The sequence below is a fragment of the Microtus pennsylvanicus genome, chromosome 13 (genome assembly GCF_037038515.1).
Source record: "Microtus pennsylvanicus isolate mMicPen1 chromosome 13, mMicPen1.hap1, whole genome shotgun sequence".
Taxonomy (NCBI): Eukaryota; Metazoa; Chordata; class Mammalia; order Rodentia; family Cricetidae; genus Microtus; species Microtus pennsylvanicus.
Genome location: NC_134591.1, coordinates 66,897,669 through 66,919,596, shown reverse-complemented (window position 1 = coordinate 66,919,596; position 21,928 = coordinate 66,897,669). Strand labels below are relative to the sequence as shown.

General features: G+C 50.6%; 1 protein-coding gene across 9 annotated transcripts in view; it reads left to right on the top strand.

The window, feature by feature from the left end:
• Nipal3 (NIPA like domain containing 3) overlaps nucleotides 1-21,196 on the top strand; it is a 40,554-nt gene extending 19,358 nt beyond the window's left edge. For 3 of the 9 annotated variants that reach the window (XM_075946832.1, XM_075946831.1, XM_075946830.1), the window contains exons 6-13: nucleotides 2,498-2,643; nucleotides 6,772-6,868; nucleotides 9,049-9,184; nucleotides 10,811-10,899; nucleotides 11,844-11,907; nucleotides 13,822-13,916; nucleotides 15,618-15,649; nucleotides 17,395-21,196. In XM_075946832.1, coding sequence (XP_075802947.1) covers nucleotides 2,498-2,643; nucleotides 6,772-6,868; nucleotides 9,049-9,184; nucleotides 10,811-10,899; nucleotides 11,844-11,907; nucleotides 13,822-13,916; nucleotides 15,618-15,634 — 644 coding nt within the window. In that variant the 3' untranslated portion in view covers nucleotides 15,635-15,649; nucleotides 17,395-21,196. Of the gene's footprint in view, nucleotides 1-2,497; nucleotides 2,644-6,771; nucleotides 6,869-9,048; nucleotides 9,185-10,810; nucleotides 10,900-11,843; nucleotides 11,908-13,821; nucleotides 13,917-15,513; nucleotides 15,650-17,394 lie in introns of those variants that run through there. The other 6 variants (XM_075946824.1, XM_075946825.1, XM_075946826.1 and 3 more) reach the window with 4 other exon arrangements.
• The last annotated feature ends 732 nt before the right edge of the window (nucleotides 21,197-21,928 follow it).

Below are 21,928 nucleotides of genomic sequence, written 5' to 3'. Positions count from 1 at the left end.
ACAGGTTGAGAACCACCCGTCTAAGAGGTGGGACTGAGGAGCTCACTACACAAGTCTTGCAGCTTTTCTTTGTGTCTAAAATCTTTTACGTAGACCTTTACAGGGAAGAAACTGCCAAAGTGTTGGGGATACACAGCCGGGCTTAGGGGTTGCTGGAGTAAACAGAGTGAGCCCTCCCTCAGCAGCTGCGTAGATCAGAGCTCTTAGCACACAGCGGCCGGCCGTGCCTAGGCTGGACCCTCCCCTCTGGAGTATGACAGGATGCCAGGGAAGAGGCACAGGGCTCTTGACCTCCACTCTGTCCTGAGTCCCGATGCTGGTCCCTGACCGGCCTCCGGGCAGAGCAACAACAGCACCGTGTCTGTTCCTTGCAAGTCGGCTAAGTAGCTGCCTGGAAAAGAACAGTCATTCTTAAAAGTTACCCATTGGACCATGGAGTCTTCTTCTTTTTTTTTTTTTTTTTTTTTTTTTTTTTTTTTTTGGTTTTTTGAGACAGGGTTTCTCTGTGGCTTTGGAGCCTGTCCTGGAACTAGCTCTGTAGACCAGGCTGGTCTCGAACTCACAAAGATTCGCCTGCCTCTACCATGGAGTCTTCTTGGGGAGTTTTTGTAGTTGGATTTTTCTTTGGGCTACCAGCTCCCAAATAATGACACAGAGACTTATTATTAATTAGAAAAGCTCAGCCTTAGCGTAGGCTTGACCAACTAGCTCTTATAACTTAAATGAACCCATATTTTTATTTAGCTACATTCTACCACTTGGTTTTTACCTCTCTCCCTTTCTGTGTGTTCGACTCATTCGCCTCTCCGTGGTGTCTTTCACACCTAAATTTCTTCTCCTCTTCCTCTCTCTTCTGGGAAATCCCACCTATCCCTCCTGCCTAGCTATTGGCCATTTAACTCTTTATTAAACCAATCAGAAGGCACCTAAGGCAGAGTCACATCTTTACACTATTCAAAATATTTAAACAAATATTCCACAGTGGGTTTCAGTTCCTCTTCAGCCTGCCCATAAAGGGATTCTAGGCTTGGGACTTCCCTGTAAAGCGCACGCTAGAACCACAGCGCAGGGGCTGGGGATGTGGTTCATTGGGAAAGCCCACCCAGTGAACAAGGTTCTGGGTTCCACTCCTGGTACTAAAAAAAAAAACAAAAAGTGAAACATAGCCCACTCCCAGAATAACTACAAAACATTACGTGTTAGCAAGCATACAAGCAGCCCCTCCACACTACTGATGGGAGTGTAAATTGTTACAGGCATTTTTGGAGAGCCATGTCATGGTAACCATCAAACCAAACATCACCTACCCGGTGGCCCAGGGTTCCACTGCATACTTTATACCCAGTAGAGATTCACACAGACAGGAGTGTCCACAGCAACATACTCTACAATCCCAGGCAGCAAACACATGTGCCCAGCAGCAGACAATGGATGCTTGGGTCGCTGTCACACAAGTTACTGCTCGACTGTAAGAATGAGTGAACCCAGTTGGTACAGACAGACCTCACGAACACCATGCTGAGTGACCAAAGGAACTACATAAGTTCATGTCTATAAAAACCAAAGCAGTCGATGCCCTCAATGGTGCTCAAAGTCAGTAACAAATCAAATAAAACATTTTAAAGTTTTGTGGAACATTAATCAAATCCAGTAAGTAAACAATAAATTAAAGACACACACACACACATATATTAAGGGGACCTGGAGAGATGGCTCAGTGGTTAAGAGCACTTGGTGGTCTTGCAGAGGACCTGGGTTCAATTCCCAAGACCCACGTGGTGAATCGCAACTGTCTATAACTCCAGTTCCAGGAGATCTGATGCCTTCTGACCCCCCAAAAGCACCAGGTACTCATTAGTGCACATACATGCAGGCAAATCACTCATATGCATAAAAATATACAAATAAACCTTACGAGAAACCATTTTTTATTTGATTTGTACTGACTACAAGCAGTGCCAGATGCCTATCACAGGCCGTCTGAGTTATGGTTTCTGTTGCTATGGTGAAACGCCACAACTGAAAGCAAGTTGGGGAGCAAAGGGTTTGTCTTATGCTTCCACACCCACAGTCTTTCACTGAAGGCAATCAGGACAGAAATTCAGGCAGGACACGAACCTGGAGGCGGGAGCTGATGGCAGAGACCATGGAGGAGCGCTGCTTACTGACTTTTTCCCCATGGCTTGCTCAGCCTGCTTTCTTATAGAACCCAGGACCACTACCAGCCAAGGCCGGCCCCTCCCACGATGGACTGGCCCCTCCCCCATCAGTCACTAATTAAGAAAACACCCTACAGGTTTTCCTGCAGCCTGATCTTATGGAGGCATTTTCTCAATTGAGGTTCCCTCATTTTCAGATGACTCTGGCTTGTGTCGGGTTGAGATAAACTAGCCAGGACAAAGGCAGAGGCTGCCCTGACTTGCCAAGTACACCCCCCCCCCGCCATGCACCTGGCTCATGCCCTGAACCCCTGACCATCTTCCCTCCTTCCCCACAGGGCGCTATGTCTTGTCCTTTGTTGGCTGTGGTTTGGCGATCGTGGGCACCTACCTGCTAGTGACATTTGCACCCAATAGTCACGAGAAAATGACAGGCGAGAACATTGCCAGGCACCTGGTGAGCTGGCCTTTTCTCCTGTACATGGTAAGTGAAGGTCCCATCCTTCTGCTTGAATAGACTAAAAGAGGGTCACGTCCCAGTCGCTGAACCCCAAGGCTAGCAGTTGGAATCTCTGAGGCACAGTTGAACATGCCAGATACACATGACTTGCTGGGGCCATGTCTCTCCTGGGCACCATCCAAATTCATCTGTGGTCACCGCCAATCTTGGGTCTTCAGAGGGCTGTGAAGGCGTATGCACAGTCTGTGTCTATGAAGGACAGGTGGAACAAATTCTGGGTAGTTGTCGCTGGGAGATGAAATTATGTAGATTTTATTTCCACTTCATCTCTCTGTGTCCAAAATTTTAATATCGTGCATCTAATTTTATTTTTATTTTTTGTGGCACTAGAGATGAAACCTAGGGCTCCACATATGCTAGGCAAGTTTCCCCACTGAACTACACTCCTGGCTCTCTTTTTACTTCTTAAATTTTGAACCAGGAGCTCGCTAAGTTGCCCAGGCTACCCTTGAACTCTCTGTGTAGCCCAGGCTGGCCTTAAGGTCCTGATCCTCCTGCTTCATCTTCCCATGTAGCTGAAATGACAGGCCCGTGCCAGTGGGTCTAGCTTTTAAAGATTTTATGACAATGCTGTGAGCATGGGAGACTGTCCCCATTACTCATCTGTCACGTGGTGGCATGGTGGGGAGGTGATGTCCCCGCATTGCCCATCAATGCCCTTCAGTGCCTGAGGCAGATGGAAGAGCTGGCCATGAGGTCATAAGAACTGTCCCTGCCCCTCATCAGCTGCAGCACTTGGGAGAGTGGCCCCATGTTACACCCGGCGACACAGTAGAGCTGGCCTTGAGGGTCTGTGTGGGACAGCCGACCCTGAGCCTAGGAAAGAACCGACTCCACACCCTGCTCACCGCTGCAAGGGGGGAACTAACCAGGGCAGTGCTGGAGAGCTCACCCTGGGGTGAGGACAAGGGAGAGTTGACCAACCCTGCAACCACCCAGGCCCAGACCCAGGGTTATGTGTTAACCCACCCCAACATCCATCGCATCTGTGATCTGCTGGAGCATGGTGTGTGTGGGGAGTGGCAGGGGGTGGTCCTGCGGACCAGGATTGCAGGACCTCCACCACACAGGTCAACAACAGGATGTCCTGGAGGAGTCCCAATGAGGTTTCAGCCTCAATAGTGTAGCAGAGACCAGGGCTTCGATCCAGACCAGTGATTCTTTGCAATGAACACTCGTATGTATATGTGACTCACTGTGTCATGCTGCAGCTTCAATGGCAAAATGTTCCCCTTCTTCTTTTTTTTCTTCTCTTAAATTTTAATTTTTTGGGGGGGAGGGGATGGGTGGGATTGGGAGGCATATAGTGAAAGACACAAAAAATAAATAAAAAGTAAGTTGAAAAAAAGTTTTTATAATAAAAGAGGGAGTTAAAAATATAGATAGATGCCAGGCCGGGCGGTGGTGGTGCACATGCCTTTAATCCCAGCACTCGGGAGGCAGAGACAGGCAGATCTCTGTGAGTTCAAGGCCAGCCTGGTCTACAATGCAAGTTCCAGGATAGCCAGGACTGTTATACTGTTAACCTGTCTTGAAAAATCAAAAATATATATATATATAAATATATAATAATATCTAAATATATTATAATTTAATAATTATATTATTATATATATATATGGCTCAGTTGGCAGAGTTCTTCCCTACCATACACGAAGCCCTGGGCTGGATCCGCAGCACCACACAGACTGGGTGTGGTGGCACATACCTGTAATTCCAGCACTTGGAAGATGGCAGTAGGAGGATCAGGAGTTCAAAGCCCTCCTCAGCTACATAGCCAATTTAAGGCCAGCTTGGATTGGAGACCCTGTCTCAAAAAATAAAAATAAAAAAATAGTTAATTAAAATTAAACAGCTTTTTTTAAGTTCAGAATTAAACAATTTAAGAATGCTGTTTTTCCCTGTATCACACAGCTGATGGGAAGCCAGGGGACAGAGCCCCCAGGGGCAGAACCCAGCAGTGCTAGCTCCCCTTCAGATACACAAACACACTAAGCAGAGAACAGCCCTGGTGCTCACACAGCGTTTGCTTGCTGTGAGCTGGCCTCGTGCCAACACAGTGCAAAATGGGTTTATATGTCTCACATTCTCACACCGCTTTAAGCTGTTTTCCTCCCAGTCTCACGGATGGAGACATTGAAACTCTGAGCGGTCAGATAGCCCAGGAAACAGAGGATGGAATCCCTGGAGTCCAGAACTATATCAGTCTTAACTCCGGCAACCCCCAACAGAAACTTGTAACAGAGCCTGACCCCCAAACCGGCCTCTCACTCTGAGAGAGCTGGCCTCAAATCCTGTGTGTGCTGTGTGGCAAGTCTCATTTCTTCTCTGAAATAGCAAAAGTGACTAGACTTAGGTTTGTTGGGGTGCAACATGAGGCTGCAAAGCAGTCACCCAGAGTATGGAAGATGCTCTGGTGGCTTCACCAGGCCTGACAGTGTGGCAGTGCCACCCGCTGAAGGGATTAAATCAAACTCAAAGAATGCGTCTCTAGGGGGTTTCCTGCATGCTGGGCATTGTAGGTATGGAAGGTCACTGAGCTTGGCTCGCAGTCCTGGTCTTTCCTGAGACGCCCACACATGCAGGGCCATCTTAGGGTTTAACACCAGGTGCTGGCCTCACCTTCACTGGTGAGTCACAAAAAGTCAGGCGATAGCTGAAAACTGGGGTGCCCTCCCCACAGCCTCAGGAGTGTTACTGAGTCAGTCTGCACATATGTGATGGGGTGCCCACCAGTAACCTCGTGGAGGGTGCATGATTTCTTCCTAAAACACAAGACTCGCTTCCAGACTGGTAACAACTAGGTAAGACAATCACCAGATGGAACGCAGGTCACGGCGGATATGGGAGAGCTTGAGTTAATGGCCTCCAATTACAAGGACATCTTGAAGTCTCACTTTAAAATGTCTGTTGATGTTCCCACATTAGTTCTGGGTATGAACAGACTTTAGTATGGGTTTGGGGTTGGCAAGGGGAGCTAAGCCATTATCACAGTTTCCTTAGCAATGCCAGGTGCTGGGGCTGGCTTCCTTTTACGGGACATAGCGTCACTCACCGAGGCCTTTAAGGAGTAGAAAGGACTGGTGGCTGATGGTGGCCAGGAAACAGTCTTAAATGCAAGCTTAGAATTAGCTACTAGGGAGTTTCTGTTGCTGAAGTCACTTTCCATACAGGACTCTAGGCCTCCAGCCCCAGACAGCATGGTCTATTGGGAAAGGATATGGACCCTTAGGTTGCCCAGGTTCAAATCCTGCCTCTGCCATAAGCTACAAGGGTTGTAATGGTCCCCACTTCACAATACGGTGTTGGTGTAAGGAGCTGAACGCGACGGCCATGCTGGGAGTGGCGTCTGGCCTGTGGGCAGCGTTCAGCCAGCATAGTGCTGACTGTTGCCCTGTGAGTGGCGGGGGCAGCAGGGATTTGGAGATGTTTAGACTTGACTATGGTCACGCAAGCAATTTAGAGACAGACACAACTACAGCCTACGACTCCCAAACTTCACTCAGCTTCCTCTTTTATATTTTGAGACATAGTCTCACCGCATAGCCCAGGTTAACCGATAACTCAAAACCCTCCCACCTCTGCCTCCCAAGTGCCAGGATTTCAGGCCAGGGCCACCACACTCAGCAGCAGCTGCCTTCCTCTTTCTCTGGAAGTTGCGCCCAGCTGAGGCCTAGTGACACAGAGCGTGCTCCTGTTACTTGACCAAATGGTTCCTCAAGTATGCGTCTCACTTGGGAGTAGCATTTTGCTTTTTTTTTTGTTGTCATTTTTGTTTGGGTTGGGTTTTTATTACTGGATATTGAACCCTGGGCCTGGATGTCCCTGGAAAGTGCTCTGCAATTTGTCTGCGCCAACCACTTTTGTATTTTCGTATTTTGAGATAGCACCTGAGTTCCCCAGGCCGGTCTTGAACTCACTGTGCAGCCTGAGCCGTCCCTGACCTCTCAGCTCCTCCTAAGTGTGCCGCTGGACCCAACAGTTGCCTTCCTCTTTCTCTGATCCGCTACACACATACTTGGGCTTGGTCAGGACAGGGACACACATTGGGTTCCTGACTACATGCCTGGTGACCACTGATGTCCTCCGCAGCTGGTGGCGATCGTCCTGTTCTGTCTGCTGTTGTACTTCTACAAGGAGAAGAACGCCAACAGCATCATCGTGATTCTCCTCCTGGTGGCCTTGCTTGGTAAGCAGTTTCTGGGTGATGGGGCTTTGTCACCCCCAGTAACTCTGCTCAAGGCTGTCGGCTCTGCATACAGAAGCTACCTGAGGCCAGTTCAAGACGGTCACCCTACAGGTGGCCACAGGGAGCTGGGCCCGGCTGGCCGAGGTGGCTTCTAACATTTCTCGCACTCTGGCTCAAGTCTTCCAAGTGCCCAGAACTAAAGTCCCAGTGGAGATTCAGAGAGGACCGTCTTCAACAAGAGAAAAGTGAGCAAACGCATGGACCACAGCCACCTGAGTGTGGGCAGTGACCCGTCAGGAGAAGGAATGGAAGGAGGGTAAGCTAGGTGAGGTCGGAGGTCACCTCAGAGCTGTCCAGCAGTATCCTCAAAGCGCTGTGTGGTCAGAGGGCAGGTATGGAGCCAGAACAGACAGGTTTTCCTTCCTTTCAAGGGATGGGTGCTGAGGCCGGAGATGGCCTTCAGGCTGAGGCAAAGATGCTGCTAGTCACTCAGTGTCCAACAGAGCAGGAGAAAGGGCTGGCCGTCTGGTGTCTCCTCTACACAACATGACAAGGAAAATACCCCAGTGTTGGGAGGACGGTGAACTGATATGGGCAGAGGTACCCACATGTTATTCCCCCCATCCCACCTCAGTGACAGCCCCCCCAAACCATGCAGATGTCTGTCACTGAACACAGGCTGGCATTAATTCTGATCTACTTGTTTTTTTTTTTTTTTTGATTTTCGAGACAGGGTTTCTCTGTGGCTTTGGAGCCTGTCCTGGAACTAGCTCTGTAGACCAGGCTGGTCTCGAACTCACAGAGATCCGCCTGCCTCTGCCTCCTGAGTGCTGGGATTAAAGGCGTGCGCCACCACCGCCCGGCCTCTGATCTACTTTTTAAAACAGTTTTATTGAGATAGAATTCATATGCCACGTGGTTCTTCTGCTCAAGAGAAGCCTTGAGTGGGGTTTCCTATAGTCATAGACTCACACAACCACAATCTAATTGTAGAACACCCCAAAATAAACCCTGTACTCAGTACTGATGACTCCCATCACCCATCTCCCCAGCTCCAGGCGACCACTAACCTCCCTTTTGTGTATAAATGCATCTCTGTGAACATCTTATATAACTGGAATTATATCCTAACGTGGCTCTTCATTTGTTTGTATTGAGACTGGGTTCCCGGTAGCCCAGGCTGACCTTGAAATCCCTGTGTTGCCACTTTGAACATCTCATCTTCCTGCTGGCATCTCCTGAGTGCTGGGATTGCATCCCGCCCTGTTTAGGCCGTGCTGGGGACGGAGCCCAGGGCTTTGTGCGTGCTAGACAAACCCTCTATCAACTGAGCAACATCTTCAGCTTAGGGTAAAAAAAAAATCTCCTTTTGTAGACAGCTAGCCTTAAGCTCTTGATCCTCCTGCCTCAGCCTCCTGAGTGCTAGGATTCCAGGTGCACACTACACACCTGGCCCTATGAGGCCTTTCTGTAACTGGCTCGTTTGAACATAACATTCTTAGGTGTACCCAAGTTGCAGCATAAGTCTCCTGTCCCTTTGTAACGTTGTGGTGGTTAGTACCTAAGTCATCAACATCCCCTTGTTCATGGCCCATCTGCTGTTTGGTAGCTTGGACAGTATGGTGCCTCAAGCGTGACTTCAGGGGCTTCCCACGCCTGCAGACCAGTGCAGTGGCCGCGGGGCCCAGAAGGCACCGTGTGCTGGATTGCTGGCAGGAGAACGCTACTGAGGCAGTTGACAGGGGAAGCAATGCAGTTCAGTGGGGGCTGTGGCTTCCTTTATCCCTTACCCCAGTCGTTTTTTCTACCTCCAGTTTGGCAAATGCACGTGACTGAGCATTATGAAGCTCCCATTCCTGAGTTCTTTCCTCACCTGTTATCCTGGATTACCATGAAGTCGGTGCTAAGGGGAAGTTTGCGCGTCTGTTCAGAGAGCCATTTCCCGCCCACTGTCATGTCGTCTGGGGCAGAGATCTGAACTTGCTGCCCATTAGGGTATAGTGACGTGGTATTTGGAAAGAGCTGTGGGCACCTCACATCCCTCCGTTTGACTTGTCAGCCCAGCTAAGGGAGTCCTGGGCAAAGTAGACCTAGCCAATGGTGTCTTCTTACCACGGGAGCTCTGTGAACCTCCCACCTCTGCCCCCAAGTCCTTTCAGGACCTTGCTTGCTCTCCGCAGGTTCCATGACGGTGGTGACGGTCAAGGCTGTGTCGGGGATGCTGGTGCTGTCCATCCAAGGCAACTTGCAGCTGGACTACCCGATCTTCTATGTGATGTTCGTGTGCATGGTGGCCACTGCCGTCTATCAGGCCACGTGCGTTGCATTTCCTCCACTCTGGGGCCTGGTTCCGTTTGGCTCTGAAGTTGTAGGGCAGCCGGAGCATCAGGGTGGAGATAAACTCCTGGGGCAGGGAGTGGAATCCAAACACACACACACACACACACACACACACACACACACACACACACATCCCTCCCTGTCCCGAGTGCTCAAAGTTTAAGAAGCAGCCTGTCATCTGCCCTATGGGAACTTGAGAAGAAGCCTTGCCGTCACCGAGGAGGCGCTTGCTTGTCTCGTTGGAGAAACAGAGCTGTCATTTCCTGTCCTCGAGAACTTGGCCCCGGCCCTCACAGAGAAAAGAGTGCACGCTCATTTCTACCTCTGAGTATGGGTGATGTGAAGCTTTGCAATCCTGAGAGCAGGCTTCAGTCCTGCCCCCTCTGAGTCCTAGAGCCCTTCCCGCCAGAGGACTAGAAGGGAGTGGCACTCCATGAATATTAGAGGTGACAACCTGAGTCAGTCAGTCAGAAGGATTCAAGATGGTGGGCGAGGCTGAGCCAGCCTGAAGGTCAGGTTCCTAGGTCTAGCCTGAGCTCAGTACCCTGACCTTGAGGGCCATCGCAGCAGCTGCTGCTGGTGGGGGCTCCATCTTCAGATCACCTATGTTCACAGCACCCTGCGGGGTGGGCTGGAGATGGTATTGTCTGTCCCATGTTGGGAGGCAGAGGGAGATTAAAGCTAGGACGTGATAAATTGAGGGCTGAATTTAATCATCAGGTTCCCAGTCTGAGCCCCTCTGCATCTGCTCCTCCAAGTCCCACGAGGCTGCTCTGGGGTTCAGCTTCACCCTCTGCAGCTGAGACCCACAGGTCTGCCCGAAGCACCCCAGCTTGGCGTCCACACACGTCATGAGTTTTGTCACTGCTACCGTTTGACTATCAGGACTTTTAGCCCCTCAACACTATTATAGCTCTCCTAAGGAGAACCTTTGCCAGGTACACAGGTTCAGTGCTGAGAGATCGGGGTCACACAGGCAACCAAGAACTCCTGCCACCTCTTAGGAACGTATGGTCTCCCAGTCAGGACAGTCCCCCAGCACGCACAGCCACAATCCCCCTCATAGGTCTCAGGGATACAGCCTGTGCACAGACGGTTAGCTTAGCGGCTAGTGTTCCTGCGGGCAGCTGTGCAGTGCTGGCTGGGATGTCAACAGGGAATTGGACAGAGGCTCAGTTCCTACATGAAGGTGGTGTCTGCCACAGACAAAATAGGAGCTGACTTTTCCTTTCTCCCATTCATCGCAGTAACCACTAACATGTTTCTAGTATTTTAAAAAATTACAACATTGGGCTGGCTGTGACAAGTCCCATGAGACTGTCCTGGGATGTGTGTAGACCCAGGAGAAGCTCAGTTCAGTGAGGTGGGGACCAGGGGTGAGGAAAAGGGTGTGGCCATGGCCACAGTCACATAGTCTGAGGTATGCCGCAGAAGGGCTTCAGTCTGTGGGCCAAGCTCAGACCTCAAATCTTTAGGTCCCCAGCACTGTAACGGAGAGAGTCCATTCTTATAGACCTAGAAACCCTCCCCATGCCTTGCCTTGTACCCCAAGTTCCTCTCTTACCCCCTTAGCCCACTGACCCAAGTACCTGTGTGTTGCAGGTTTCTGAGTCAAGCCTCTCAGATCTATGACTCCTCCTTGATTGCCAGTGTAGGCTACATCCTGTCCACCACGGCAGCCATCACAGCAGGTGAGAGTTGCCCGTTACTGGGTTTCTGTGTCCTGCCTGAGCAGAGGGACATTGTTCCTGGGTGGGGGTGGGGGCCTACCTCTCAGCTGATTCTGCTTTCTGGATCTGCCTGTGGTTTTTGTGGAGGGCATGAGATTTGGAGATGAAGGCTTGCATTCCGACAGTCGTTATGCCAACCATGTGGCTCAGGGAATAACCACCCACCTTCCAAGCCTTGGTTTTACAGGTCTAATAACACTTCTCTCTAGAACTGCAATATTTATGATCCAAACATCCCCCGTTCCTCCTGCTGTGGGTCCTGGGCAGGGCTTCTCCAACAGTGTAGATCGTCTCGTCGGGGCTAGGATGTGGTTCTGTTGGTAGAGTGTTGACCTAGTGTGAACAGAACCCTGGTTCCATCCTTCATGCTGCAATAACCAGGTCTGGCTATGCACACCTTACCTGTCATCCCAGCACTTGGGAGGTAGAAGAAGCAGAATGAGAAGTTCAAAGTCATCCTTGACTGCCTAAGGAGCTTGAGGCCAGCCTGGGCTACATGAGAGTCTGTCAAAAAAAAAAAAAAAGAGAGAGAGAGGTGAGGGCAGGAGGAGATGAAGGAACAAACAAACAAACCAGGGATGGTGGCTAGAGCCTGTAAGTCTAGCACTTGGAAAGCTGAGGCAGGAAATTATCAATTATCAATTATTGTGACCTGTGGCTCATGATAGGGATGAGATTAGAGGAAATGTATACAGAGCTTTGCTATTTGGAGCAGTTGAATATTATCTCAAAAATTTGTTTGACTATGGAGATATAAAGAGCCTCCTAAGACAGTCACCTCCGAAGGAGTTAGTCCTTGTGTTTTTGGTCACCTTGGTACCCTGCAAGGAAGAGCAGATAGCGAGAGGCTGCACGGGGTGAGCACAGGAAATGATCCCCATCTCTTCTCTCCCTTGCTGCCGCAGGTGCAATCTTCTACCTGGACTTCCTTGGGGAGGAAGCGCTGCACGTCTGCATGTTTGCCCTGGGGTGAGTCCCACTCTGTCTAGCCAGGACTTGCCCCTGACCCATTGCTTCAGCCCTGGTCCTGGAGTGGAGAGAGTTGCTAGCCGGAGGGTGCTGGCTCCAAAAGTGAGCAGCTGGCTCCTCAAAGGCCTGCAGCCTTCTCTCCTCTTGTCATTTCTGATAAATGTAACTCGTGGGGAGAGAAGTCAGGTGGTAGAGACTCGGGGCATGGTGGGGCATGAAGAGAAAAGGCACCGAGGTCCTTCCGGGAAGCTGGGCTGGGGCTTATTTGGTTCAGTTCCTATCTAGCATGCTAAAACTCTAGGTTCCCATCCCCAGCAATGAATGAAACCAGACAGTGTGGCACTGACTTCTTATGCTACTGCTCAGAAGATAGAGGCTGGAGGATCAGTTCAGGGTTACCCACAGCTGCTTAGAATCGTCTAGAGCAGTGGTTCTCAACCTGTGGGTCACAACCCCTATGGGGGTTGAATGACCCTTTTACAAGGGTCACATATCAGATCTCCAGCATACCATATAGTTACATTATTAGTCATAATACTAGCAACATTACAGTATGAAGTAGCAATGAAAATAACTTTATGGTTGGAGGTCATCACAAAGGTTGAGAACCAGTGCTCTAGGGGGATAGAAGTCTTTCAATCTTGACCTGGTAGGTGAACACGTGAATAGAGACTGTCCATCTTTCTTCTTGGGCTCTCTGCATCACGGCCTGTAAACTGCACCTTGATTTTGAGGAACTGCTTCTTTCCATACACTGAGAGAAAAAAACCGAGTGGGATGGCGCATACCCTTAATCCCAGCTCTGGGGTGGCAGGTGGAGCAGAAACAGGTATATCGGTGAGTTTAGGTCACCCTGATCTGCATAACAAGTTCCAGGCCAGCCAGAGCAATGTACTGTGTGTGTGTGTGTGTGTGTGTGTGTGTGTGTGTACGTGTGTGTACATGTGTGTACGTGTGTACACATGTGTGCGCAAGAGAGAAAGAGAGGAGACATAGGGACTTTCTAGTATATCCATTGTCATGCTGCTAGACTTTTATACCAACTGTATTCAAATTTTTTAGAGCTGGGTGGTAGTGACACATGCCTTTAATCCCAGTAACCCCAACCCTAGGGAGACAGGCAAGTTTGAGGCCAACCTCATCTACAGAGCAAGTTCCAGGATAGCCAAGGCTGTCTTGAAAAAACCATAAAATAAAGCAAATTTTTTTAATTTAAAAAAATACAGCTTTTTAAAGGGCATACTTTTGAGAACACTGACTGTAGGAAAGTAGATGAGCCACATGCTACAAATTTCCCCGGAAGACTTGAGACAACTCTGAATCCTGTAGCACAAATAATAAAATCCCAGAGACAGATATTGGGGCTCAACCAAAAACCAGAGAAGCAAAGCAGCCAAGCCACTAGAGGAGGTTTACCTCTACCAAGGCTAGGCGACCTCAGACTAAGCGGACTAAGCCTCTGTCTCCTCCCATTTTATATTCCCTTTGGTGCTGGGATTCAAGATGTGAGGCACCACCACCTGGATTTGTTTCTGCATTGATCGTGTGTAGCCCAGGGTGGCTTTGAACTCACAGAGATCCCTCTGCCTCTGTCTCCCAAATCCTGGGAATAAAGGTATGTGCCACCACTGCTGATCTCTATCTAGTGGCTTAGCTTTGCCCTTCTGATCTTTAGGTAAACTTTATTTATTAAAGCATAAATAAAATATCACTATAGAGTCCAGTTTGTGGACTCTGGATATGTGGCCCCTGTTCCCTGTCCCGCCCCCAAGCTGTTATCATGCACAGTGTCTCTAGCTGGTTGCAGGCCCTGTGGTCTCCGCTCTCTTTAGCTGGCCCTTAGCCACTTGCCCTCAAGTCCCCTCCTCGTGGTTGCTCCTGGTCTCACTTCTCCTCTTCCTCTCCGGTCTTCAGGTGCCTCATCGCCTTCCTGGGTGTGTTCTTAATCACGCGAAACAGGAAGAAGGCCATTCCATTCGAGCCCTATATTTCCATGGACGCCATGCCAGGTAACGAAGCCCCGCCCCTTCCTCCTCCCCCCTCCTGCCTCCCCCGTGCCCTGCTGGCTGCTCTTGTAGGGTGATGTAGCGTGACTGCTACTTGGTGTAGGAAGCGCAGTGAAGGACAGGTGTGCTGTGGTGTGAGTTCTAGCCCTGTTTTTTGTTGGTTTGTATCGCTTTCAAGCTCTTCCTTCAAATGAGGAGCTGATGGCTGAGGCGCCTCAGTTGGCCTTGAGAACCCCTTGCCAGTTCCCAGGTCTGTCACAGGGTCTTGGAAAGAAAACCCCAACTTACATCAAGTGTCGCTCCAATCAGCAGCACCAGGCCCTGAGCCTGCAAACAGAGAGAGAGAGAGAGAGAGAGAGAGAGAGAGAGAGAGAGAGAGAGAGAGAGAAACAGACAGAGAGAGAAACAGACAGAGAGAGAAACAGACAGAGAGAGAGCAAGAGAGGGAGAGAGAGAGAGGTCAGTGAGAAAGAAAATTAACATGAACAAATCCAACACTATAACCTCGATCCTGCCCCACCGTACTTTCCAGGGAATTGAGGGCTCACACTGGGAACCCAAGCTCAAATGGTGTTTAGCCATGGCTAGAACCACTTAGCATTCAGCCACACACAGGTGATAGGGAGGTGTGGGGATTGTGGTGGGCTAGGAAAACTGAGTGGGACAGATAAGAATGGATTAGCCTGAGTTTAGTTAGCTGATATAAATTCTCCAGGCTACTAATGATCACTAACATGACCTCTGCTGCCATTACTGGGCATCCCCTGACAAGACAGCAGTGCCGTGGGTCTGTAAAGGGCACAGAGATAAACCACTCTGGAGACGGTTCAGGGAACAGCATCTGCTTTAGTGTGTGTGTACAACCTATACAGTGGAAGATTGCTAGGATTGCTTAGCACAGAACCGCGGACCGGACAGTGAGCACCCACACCACCAGGGTCTCTCCACGGAAAAAGCTCCTTAAAGTTATTCAGATTCATCCCCCGGCCAGCTACCGGCTACTCACGCTACTTCAGAATTCAGTCTTTTGACTTCAGGAGCATGGTGTGCCATGCTTCTTACATAGAGGTGCAATATACCAGGTAGACTGGGCACCAGACCATGCCTGCATTTTCTTCTACTTTTTCACAACATAATCACGCATCCTCCAGTCACAGAATCTATAAACAAAGTATGAACACATATGTCAGCCACATAAAATAGTCCCTCATCGAGAGCAGTTCTTAAACACTGGTAACAGCATGCACCTATAATCCCCAGCATTTGGGAGGCTGAGGCAGGAGGATCATGAGTTCAAGACCAACCTGGGCTACATAGCAGCATGACTCAGCTTTTAGGTTTTGATGCCTTGACCCAAGCGTGTTCTCAGGACTGATTGATGTGCTCCCGTGTCGAGTGGCCCCAGCCGCACCCGCTTACTGGTTTGTTTGTTTGTTTGTTTTATCTTGCTCTGCTAAGCTGCCCTCTGCCCTGCTTGCTGTGGCCAGCCTGCCTGAGTAGGAGTAGAGAACCCCATGTCAGCATTTTCATTTGGCCCGACTCAGCCACGTGTGGATGAACGCAGAGTGGCTGAGTGGGGCCCTGAGGTTTCTCCTGGCAGTTCAGGGCTCGAGCTATCAGTGCGTGGACTGTGTTAACGTCGAACCTGGCTGCTCAGATGCCTCTTCTGCTTACTTCCTTGTCTCTCGGCTGTGTTCCGGATAGATGAGGGCGCTGGATAGCTGAATCCCAGATAGGTGAGGTGTCAACTCTGTGTGCGAGTATGTGTATGTCCCCGTGTGTCTGTGCGTTTATAAACTGTGTGTCTGTCCATACACATGTCCCTGTGTGCATACGTACACTTCTCTGATGGGAAGTAGGGGGGGACGTCGGCTGGTCCTAGAAGCCAGGATTCTATGACCAGTTTGTGGGTGTGGCTCTTGTACCTCATGACCTCAGTAGGAAATGAGGCACTGAAGATCGAAGACCTTGTCCTTTCGCAGTTGAGACAATCCTACTGGACACATAGAGTTCACATGGCTCGATTCACATTCAAACTCTGCCCTCTGCCACCTTCCCCCCATAAGACGTGTCGAGGCCTCTCATCCTCACTCTTATCTCTGGGTTACGGGGTGCATGTGTCAAGGCTGTGGGCACAGTGTCTGGGATGTGGTAGATGCCTGACTAGTTTTGCCTTTGCTTCCCTTTTTCTTTAAAAACTTTGAAGTTTTGGGTTGAGTAGATGGCTCAGTGCATAAATACTTGCTCTGCAAATGTGCGGCCCCATGGATGGATCCCCAGCACTCACATCTGGACCTGGCCCAGCAGCGCGTGTCTGGAGTCCTAGTGCTGGTGGGGGCAGTGTAACTAATCAGTGTGCTCAAGGGTCAGTGAAAGACCCTGGCTTAAGACAATCTAAAGCAGAGAGTGATCAAGGAAGACACTCAGCATCAACCTCCAGCCTCCACATGCACGCACAGGCACATTTGTGTGCGTGCACACACACACCACACACACACACACACACACACACACATCCAGGATTTTAGCACATGTCTTGCATGGTCATCAACCCTACCACTGCCTCTCGGCAGCTGTGGCCCTCGGGTAAGTTGCTTGCGGCTCTCTGTTCCTTCTTCATGGCCTCACGGATCAGATGAGACAAAATTGGGTGAACATTTGAAACAGCATATGTTACCTTACAACAGGCATTACTGCTGGCGTTGGTCTCCAGCCGTGTAGTGTTAGCCCAGTGCGGAGGGTGTGCCAGGCAGTGAGAGACGAGCTGTTCCCATCCTTTCGCAGGAGACACTTGGCATTTAGTTAGGGAACGAGTTGGCCCCCACGTGATCTCCTGGAGGGATTGTAGGAAAAGGTCACAGGAATTGAAGATTACGTTCCTTAAGCCAGGCATTGGCGGTGCAGGCCTCTAACCCTAGCATCTGGGAGGCAGAGACAGTTAATTCAACGTGATGATGTGCTTAGAAAGTTCCAGGTCAGCCAGGGTTATAAAGAAAGACCCTGTCTCTCAAAACAGTAATAACACAACAGTAACAACAACAACAACACTGGGTCTTTGTTTCCCATAAATGTAATGGAAATCAGACCTCGCCCTACCTAGAGATATGGAATATCAGGTCAAAGGTCAAACACTCCCTCCAGTCATCACAATGCTACTCTCATTGCTGAGTCTCCAGGGTACAAAAGTCGCCCTATTTCCTCAATGCTAAGTAAGCTTCCTGGATCCCTGAGTTGATTCAACAGCAAAGTGGCATCTACCACGTCCTGGGCACGGTGTCCTGCCCTGCCCACCTGCCACTCAGGATGCCAACACCTTCCTTCCTGCTGTGTAAACAGGAGCATTTCCTCTTAACTCTAAAGCAGCTGGGGAATCAGGACTGCACTTGATTGGCTCCTGAGCTCTGGGAGGGTCTGTGGGGGGAGCGCGGAAAGTTCAGCCTCCCTTCCCACGTGACGACTGGGGCCGTGGATGTCATTACAGGTATGCCGGACATGCATGCAAAGGGAACGACGGTCCAGCCCGACCTCAAAGCTTCTTTCTCCTACGGGGCCTTGGAAAACAATGACAGCATTTCTGAGATCTACACCCCGGCCACACTGCCCGTCATGCAGGAGGAGCACAGCTCCAAAAGCACCCCTGGGGTTCCCTACCGTGTCCTGGAGCACACCAACAAGCAGTGATCTGCCTCCCTTGGGGGCATAATTGCCCACAGCCCCGCCCCCCATGGCTCCGCCCTTTTGTCCAACCTGCCTTTCAAGTATCCTGGTTTTAAACCGAGAACTCTGTAAGATGATCTTGGGAGGCCCTTGTCTCTGGCAGAGAAGCCATTCAATGTCCTTGGCCTTGGAAGACATTTCAAGTTGTTGGGGAGCATGCCAGGTGGGCTGTATGGCAGGTTAGCCTGGTGGGGGTTGAGTGAGCTTAGGTAGTGGCTGCAGCCTACCACACATTCCCTAGAGCGAAGGCAAAACAGAGTCAGCCCCCTCTTTATACATCCAGCGAAAGGCTGGAGACCGCCACCGTCGGTCTTCCTTTACCAACACGCACGCCTCAGCTCTACCTGGCACACTCATGAGTCTGTGACTATATTGGTATCCCTTTTGCTGAGCCCAGCAGGGCCAGCCCTGAGCGGAACAAGCTGTCATCTGCACCTTGGTGGTGTGCATGGGCCTTCCTTCTGTGAAGACCTGCTGGTGAGTTCCTGCTGGGCCTGCTCTGAAAACCGGCTTGGTTCAAGTCCTGTGAAGATTATTTCATTGTTTCCTCCCTCCAAAGAAGTCGAGTGAACAGAGGGTGAGGGGGACAGAAGTAAGGCAAGGGGAGGGGGCTTTCAACCCTCTCTGCTTCAAACTGATAGAGACGTTCCTGGTGATTTCTGGCCCGGTGACTTTCCTGCCAGCTTCGCGGGATGTGCCGAGGCCCGAGTAGGACAGACTACTCTTTCTCTGGCACATCTGGCTCCTGGGAAGAGTCTGGAGCCCTCACACAGATCCACTTCCATCTCCTCCCCTTCCGTTCCTTTTAGACCGCTAATTAGCTAAGCTTCACCTCCTGTTTCCCATCATTGGAGCACCGGGGTTTCCGCCCTGAGCTGGGTCCAGGCTGAGCAGGCGTTTCTCATACACAGGTCTGCAGCTTTCTCCTTGTCTATATCACGGTTAGCACCCCCACCCCCACTCCCGGACCGATGTGCACATTTGAGAGCGGCAGGCAGAGGCTTGCAGGCTTTTAAGGGCATCAGAATCCCATAGGGGTTTGTTTAAAATGCCGGTTTCTCACTCCAGCTCTGGTGACCTGACTCAGGGGACCTGGAGTGGGACCCAAGAGTCTGCATTGTTAGTGGGCATCACAGGAGATCTTGAATCCCAGAACCCAGAAAGCCTACTCCCTTAGAAACCTCCTCATGGGCCACTAAATCCAGAGAGTGTCTACATAGCCCTGCCAGAAGGTTCACACCTCCAGTTTTCTTACCCTCTCTGGGTTCTGCAGGCAAGCTGGATGGCCCCAGAGGACCTAGGGCAGTCTCTACCCAGTAAACCCCGCTCTAAGGTGACAGTGTTAATAGGTCAGTGTTGATAAGCCATCCTCGCCACAGCTCTTCACACCCAAACAGAATGACGCCATTTGGCACAGAGTCCATAACCACGTCTGTATTTCCTCTTGACCATGTCTGTATTGTGGCTTACATGCCTGAGGTAGAGACAGCGGCAGAGCAAAGGCTCCGTGGCTCAGCCACACTGGAGGGCTTTTTACCATGTGTTTAGCTCACAGAACTACATGCACGGAGCTCTGCCCTCCAGGGCAGGCTGTGCCGCAGAGAAGGATAGACAGAGGCCTTCATGAGGCTGGTCCCAGTACCAGAGGGTGCTCAGAAGTGGAGGTGATTTTCATGCATTCATGGGTGCTGGCAAGTGTAGCTAAGACCAGAGAGCTCTCAAGGGAACGGGCAGCTTTGCAAAGTCGGAGATTGGAGCCAGGGTTGTCAAAGAGCCTCAAAAGACAAGCAGTGAGGCCCGGCGTGGTACTGCACGCCTTTAATCCCAGCACTCGAGAGGCAGAGGCAGGCAGATCTCTAAGTTTGAGGCCAGCCTTGTCTACTGTTCCAGGACAGCCAGGGCTACAAAGAGAAGCCATGTCTCAAAAAACCCAAAAGAAGAAAGAAGACGAGCAATGGAAGTCGTGGATGGCTTCACACTGGTGGTCCCGGCACCTGGGAGGCTTTTTCTTTCCTCCAGGAGGATTTGCCACACGTTCTAGGCTAACCTGGGCTAGCCTGTGAGACCCTGTCTCAAAACAAGAGGAGCAGTGAAGGCAGACTCCTCGCGAGGCATAACTAGCTGTCAGAGGCATGTGTTCTAGAGAGTGCGGGAGCCACAGAAGATTTGTGAGGAAGAGGCTAGCAGGGCCAGCACCTGCTGGAAAGGAAACCCTGTTCTGGGGTGGGATTGGGGGGGGGAAGCAGGGGCAGGAGATGGAGTATTAAGTCACCCTCAGGGTCAGGCCCCAGGTCCCTAGGAACAGAATTAAAATCAGATCTTGTTTCTGTTCTGATAGTACCTGTTCTGGGGTGCGTAGCGGGAGGGAGGTCTGAAGCTGACAGGGATCAGGAAGCAGGTGAGCAGGGAGGTTAAGCATGGCAACCCAGGTGGGCACCCATCATTTGGGCATGGCATGTGTGCCCAGCCTCCCTCTGCCCCTCCCTTCCCTCTTCTGTGGTCTGTTTAGCCCTGGCCAACCTGAGATACAGGTACACTGGAACTGCAGGCAAATGCAGAAGAGGTGGGCAGTGCCACCCAGGAACGCGATGGCTTCTAGGCTGAGGACGGTGGCCACCATCTTACAAGTTGAACCGTGAGAGATGAGCAGAAAGGCCTTTGAGCTCCTGAGTGGAGATGGGGCAGGGCCTGGGAGACCTGTCTCCAGAGTTCCCACCCTGTCCTAGAAGCCTTGATTTGCCCCTAGGTGTCATCAGATAGTCAGCTGACTACAGGGCTGCCCACTTCCTACCCACAGCCCTGACTGATTTCACTCCTGGCTCTAACAGCACCTACCCACTCCCATTCTTTCCCATCCTCACCCTGAAGATGGGCGTTAAATACGTAGCCCAGGCTGGTCTTGAACTCTCAGTCCTCCTGCCTCAGCCTCAGGAGTGCTGGGATTATGGCTGAGTACTACCTTGTCCAGCTCCCACCTGAACTCTTCTGGGAACATTAAATGTCACACCGCTGCCTCTTCCCAGCCCCGAGGCACCTCCAACAGGTCACCAACTGTGGGTTCAACTTGGTTTGTTCTCTTGTCTTCCTCTCCCACCCCCACTCTGGCTCTCTGTTCTTCAGCCTGGGGTTCTGGGTCCCTGAATAGACATTAGAACAAATGTTCGTGTGGACTGCTGCTTGATAAGAGGGGAGCCCTGGCCCCACACTGCCGCCTGATGACACCCTCACTTTCAGCACCAGGGCTTGGGGCATCAGTGTGCAACTGAGTGCTGGGTGCGGGAAGAGCCTTTCTGGTGGACCCAGCCAACTTGAGGGTACTGTGCTAATGGCCATCAGAGAAGGACGGGGCCCTGCCCACCCCTGCAGTCTTGCAAATTTCAAATGTGACCCAGCCCTAACTGACAGTGAAGGCACCGTGTAAATGAAGTCACTCTAGAATATAGTCTATAGATGCTTATATTTTGTTAACATCAAAACTAATACAGCATGTGTTAGTTCACAAAGAATGTGTGTACTGTGTGCAGATAACATTATAAAGCGGTATTTAATTAAAATTCCAAACAGTACTTTGGAGCTTGAGTCTTGTGTTCAGCTAATACTTCAGCAGCTGCCTAGTAGAATGTTCCATATCAGTTCTGCCTAGTCATCCACACGTAGTTACTGAGCACTCTAAACATGGCTAGTGTGACTGAGGAACTAAGGTTTTATATTGTGTGAATGTGTGTGTGTGTGTGTGTGTGTGTGTGCGCGCGCACCCCACATGTCCAGAGGACTTTTGGGGGTCAGTTCTCTCCTTGCACCATGTATGTGGGTGCCTGGCATCAAGCTTGGGTTGACAGACTTAGCAGCAGGTGCCCTTACCTGCCATCTCACTAGCCCCGAATGTTCTACCGCAGAGCCACACCCCTTTCAGTTACAGTGCTAAAACACTGTGGCCAAAAGCAACGTATGGCTCCAGAGGGGTAAGAATCCATCATGGCTGGGAGGCATGGCAGCAGGAACAGGAAGCTGAGTCATCACATCAGGAAGCAAAGCAAACCGGAAGTGGACAAAGAGATAAAGTCCTTCCTCCAGGAAGCCTCCACCTCCTGAAGGTTCCAGAACCTCTCCAAACAGCACCCAACTGGGGACCAGGTGTTCAAACATCTGGGCCTATGGGGACATTTCTGTCAGATCACCACAATTCCCAAGTCCCATTCTCTTTCATCGTTATCATCATCAGCATCACCATCAACATCATCACCATCATCATCGTCACCATCATCATCATCACCATCGTCGTCACCACCATCATCATC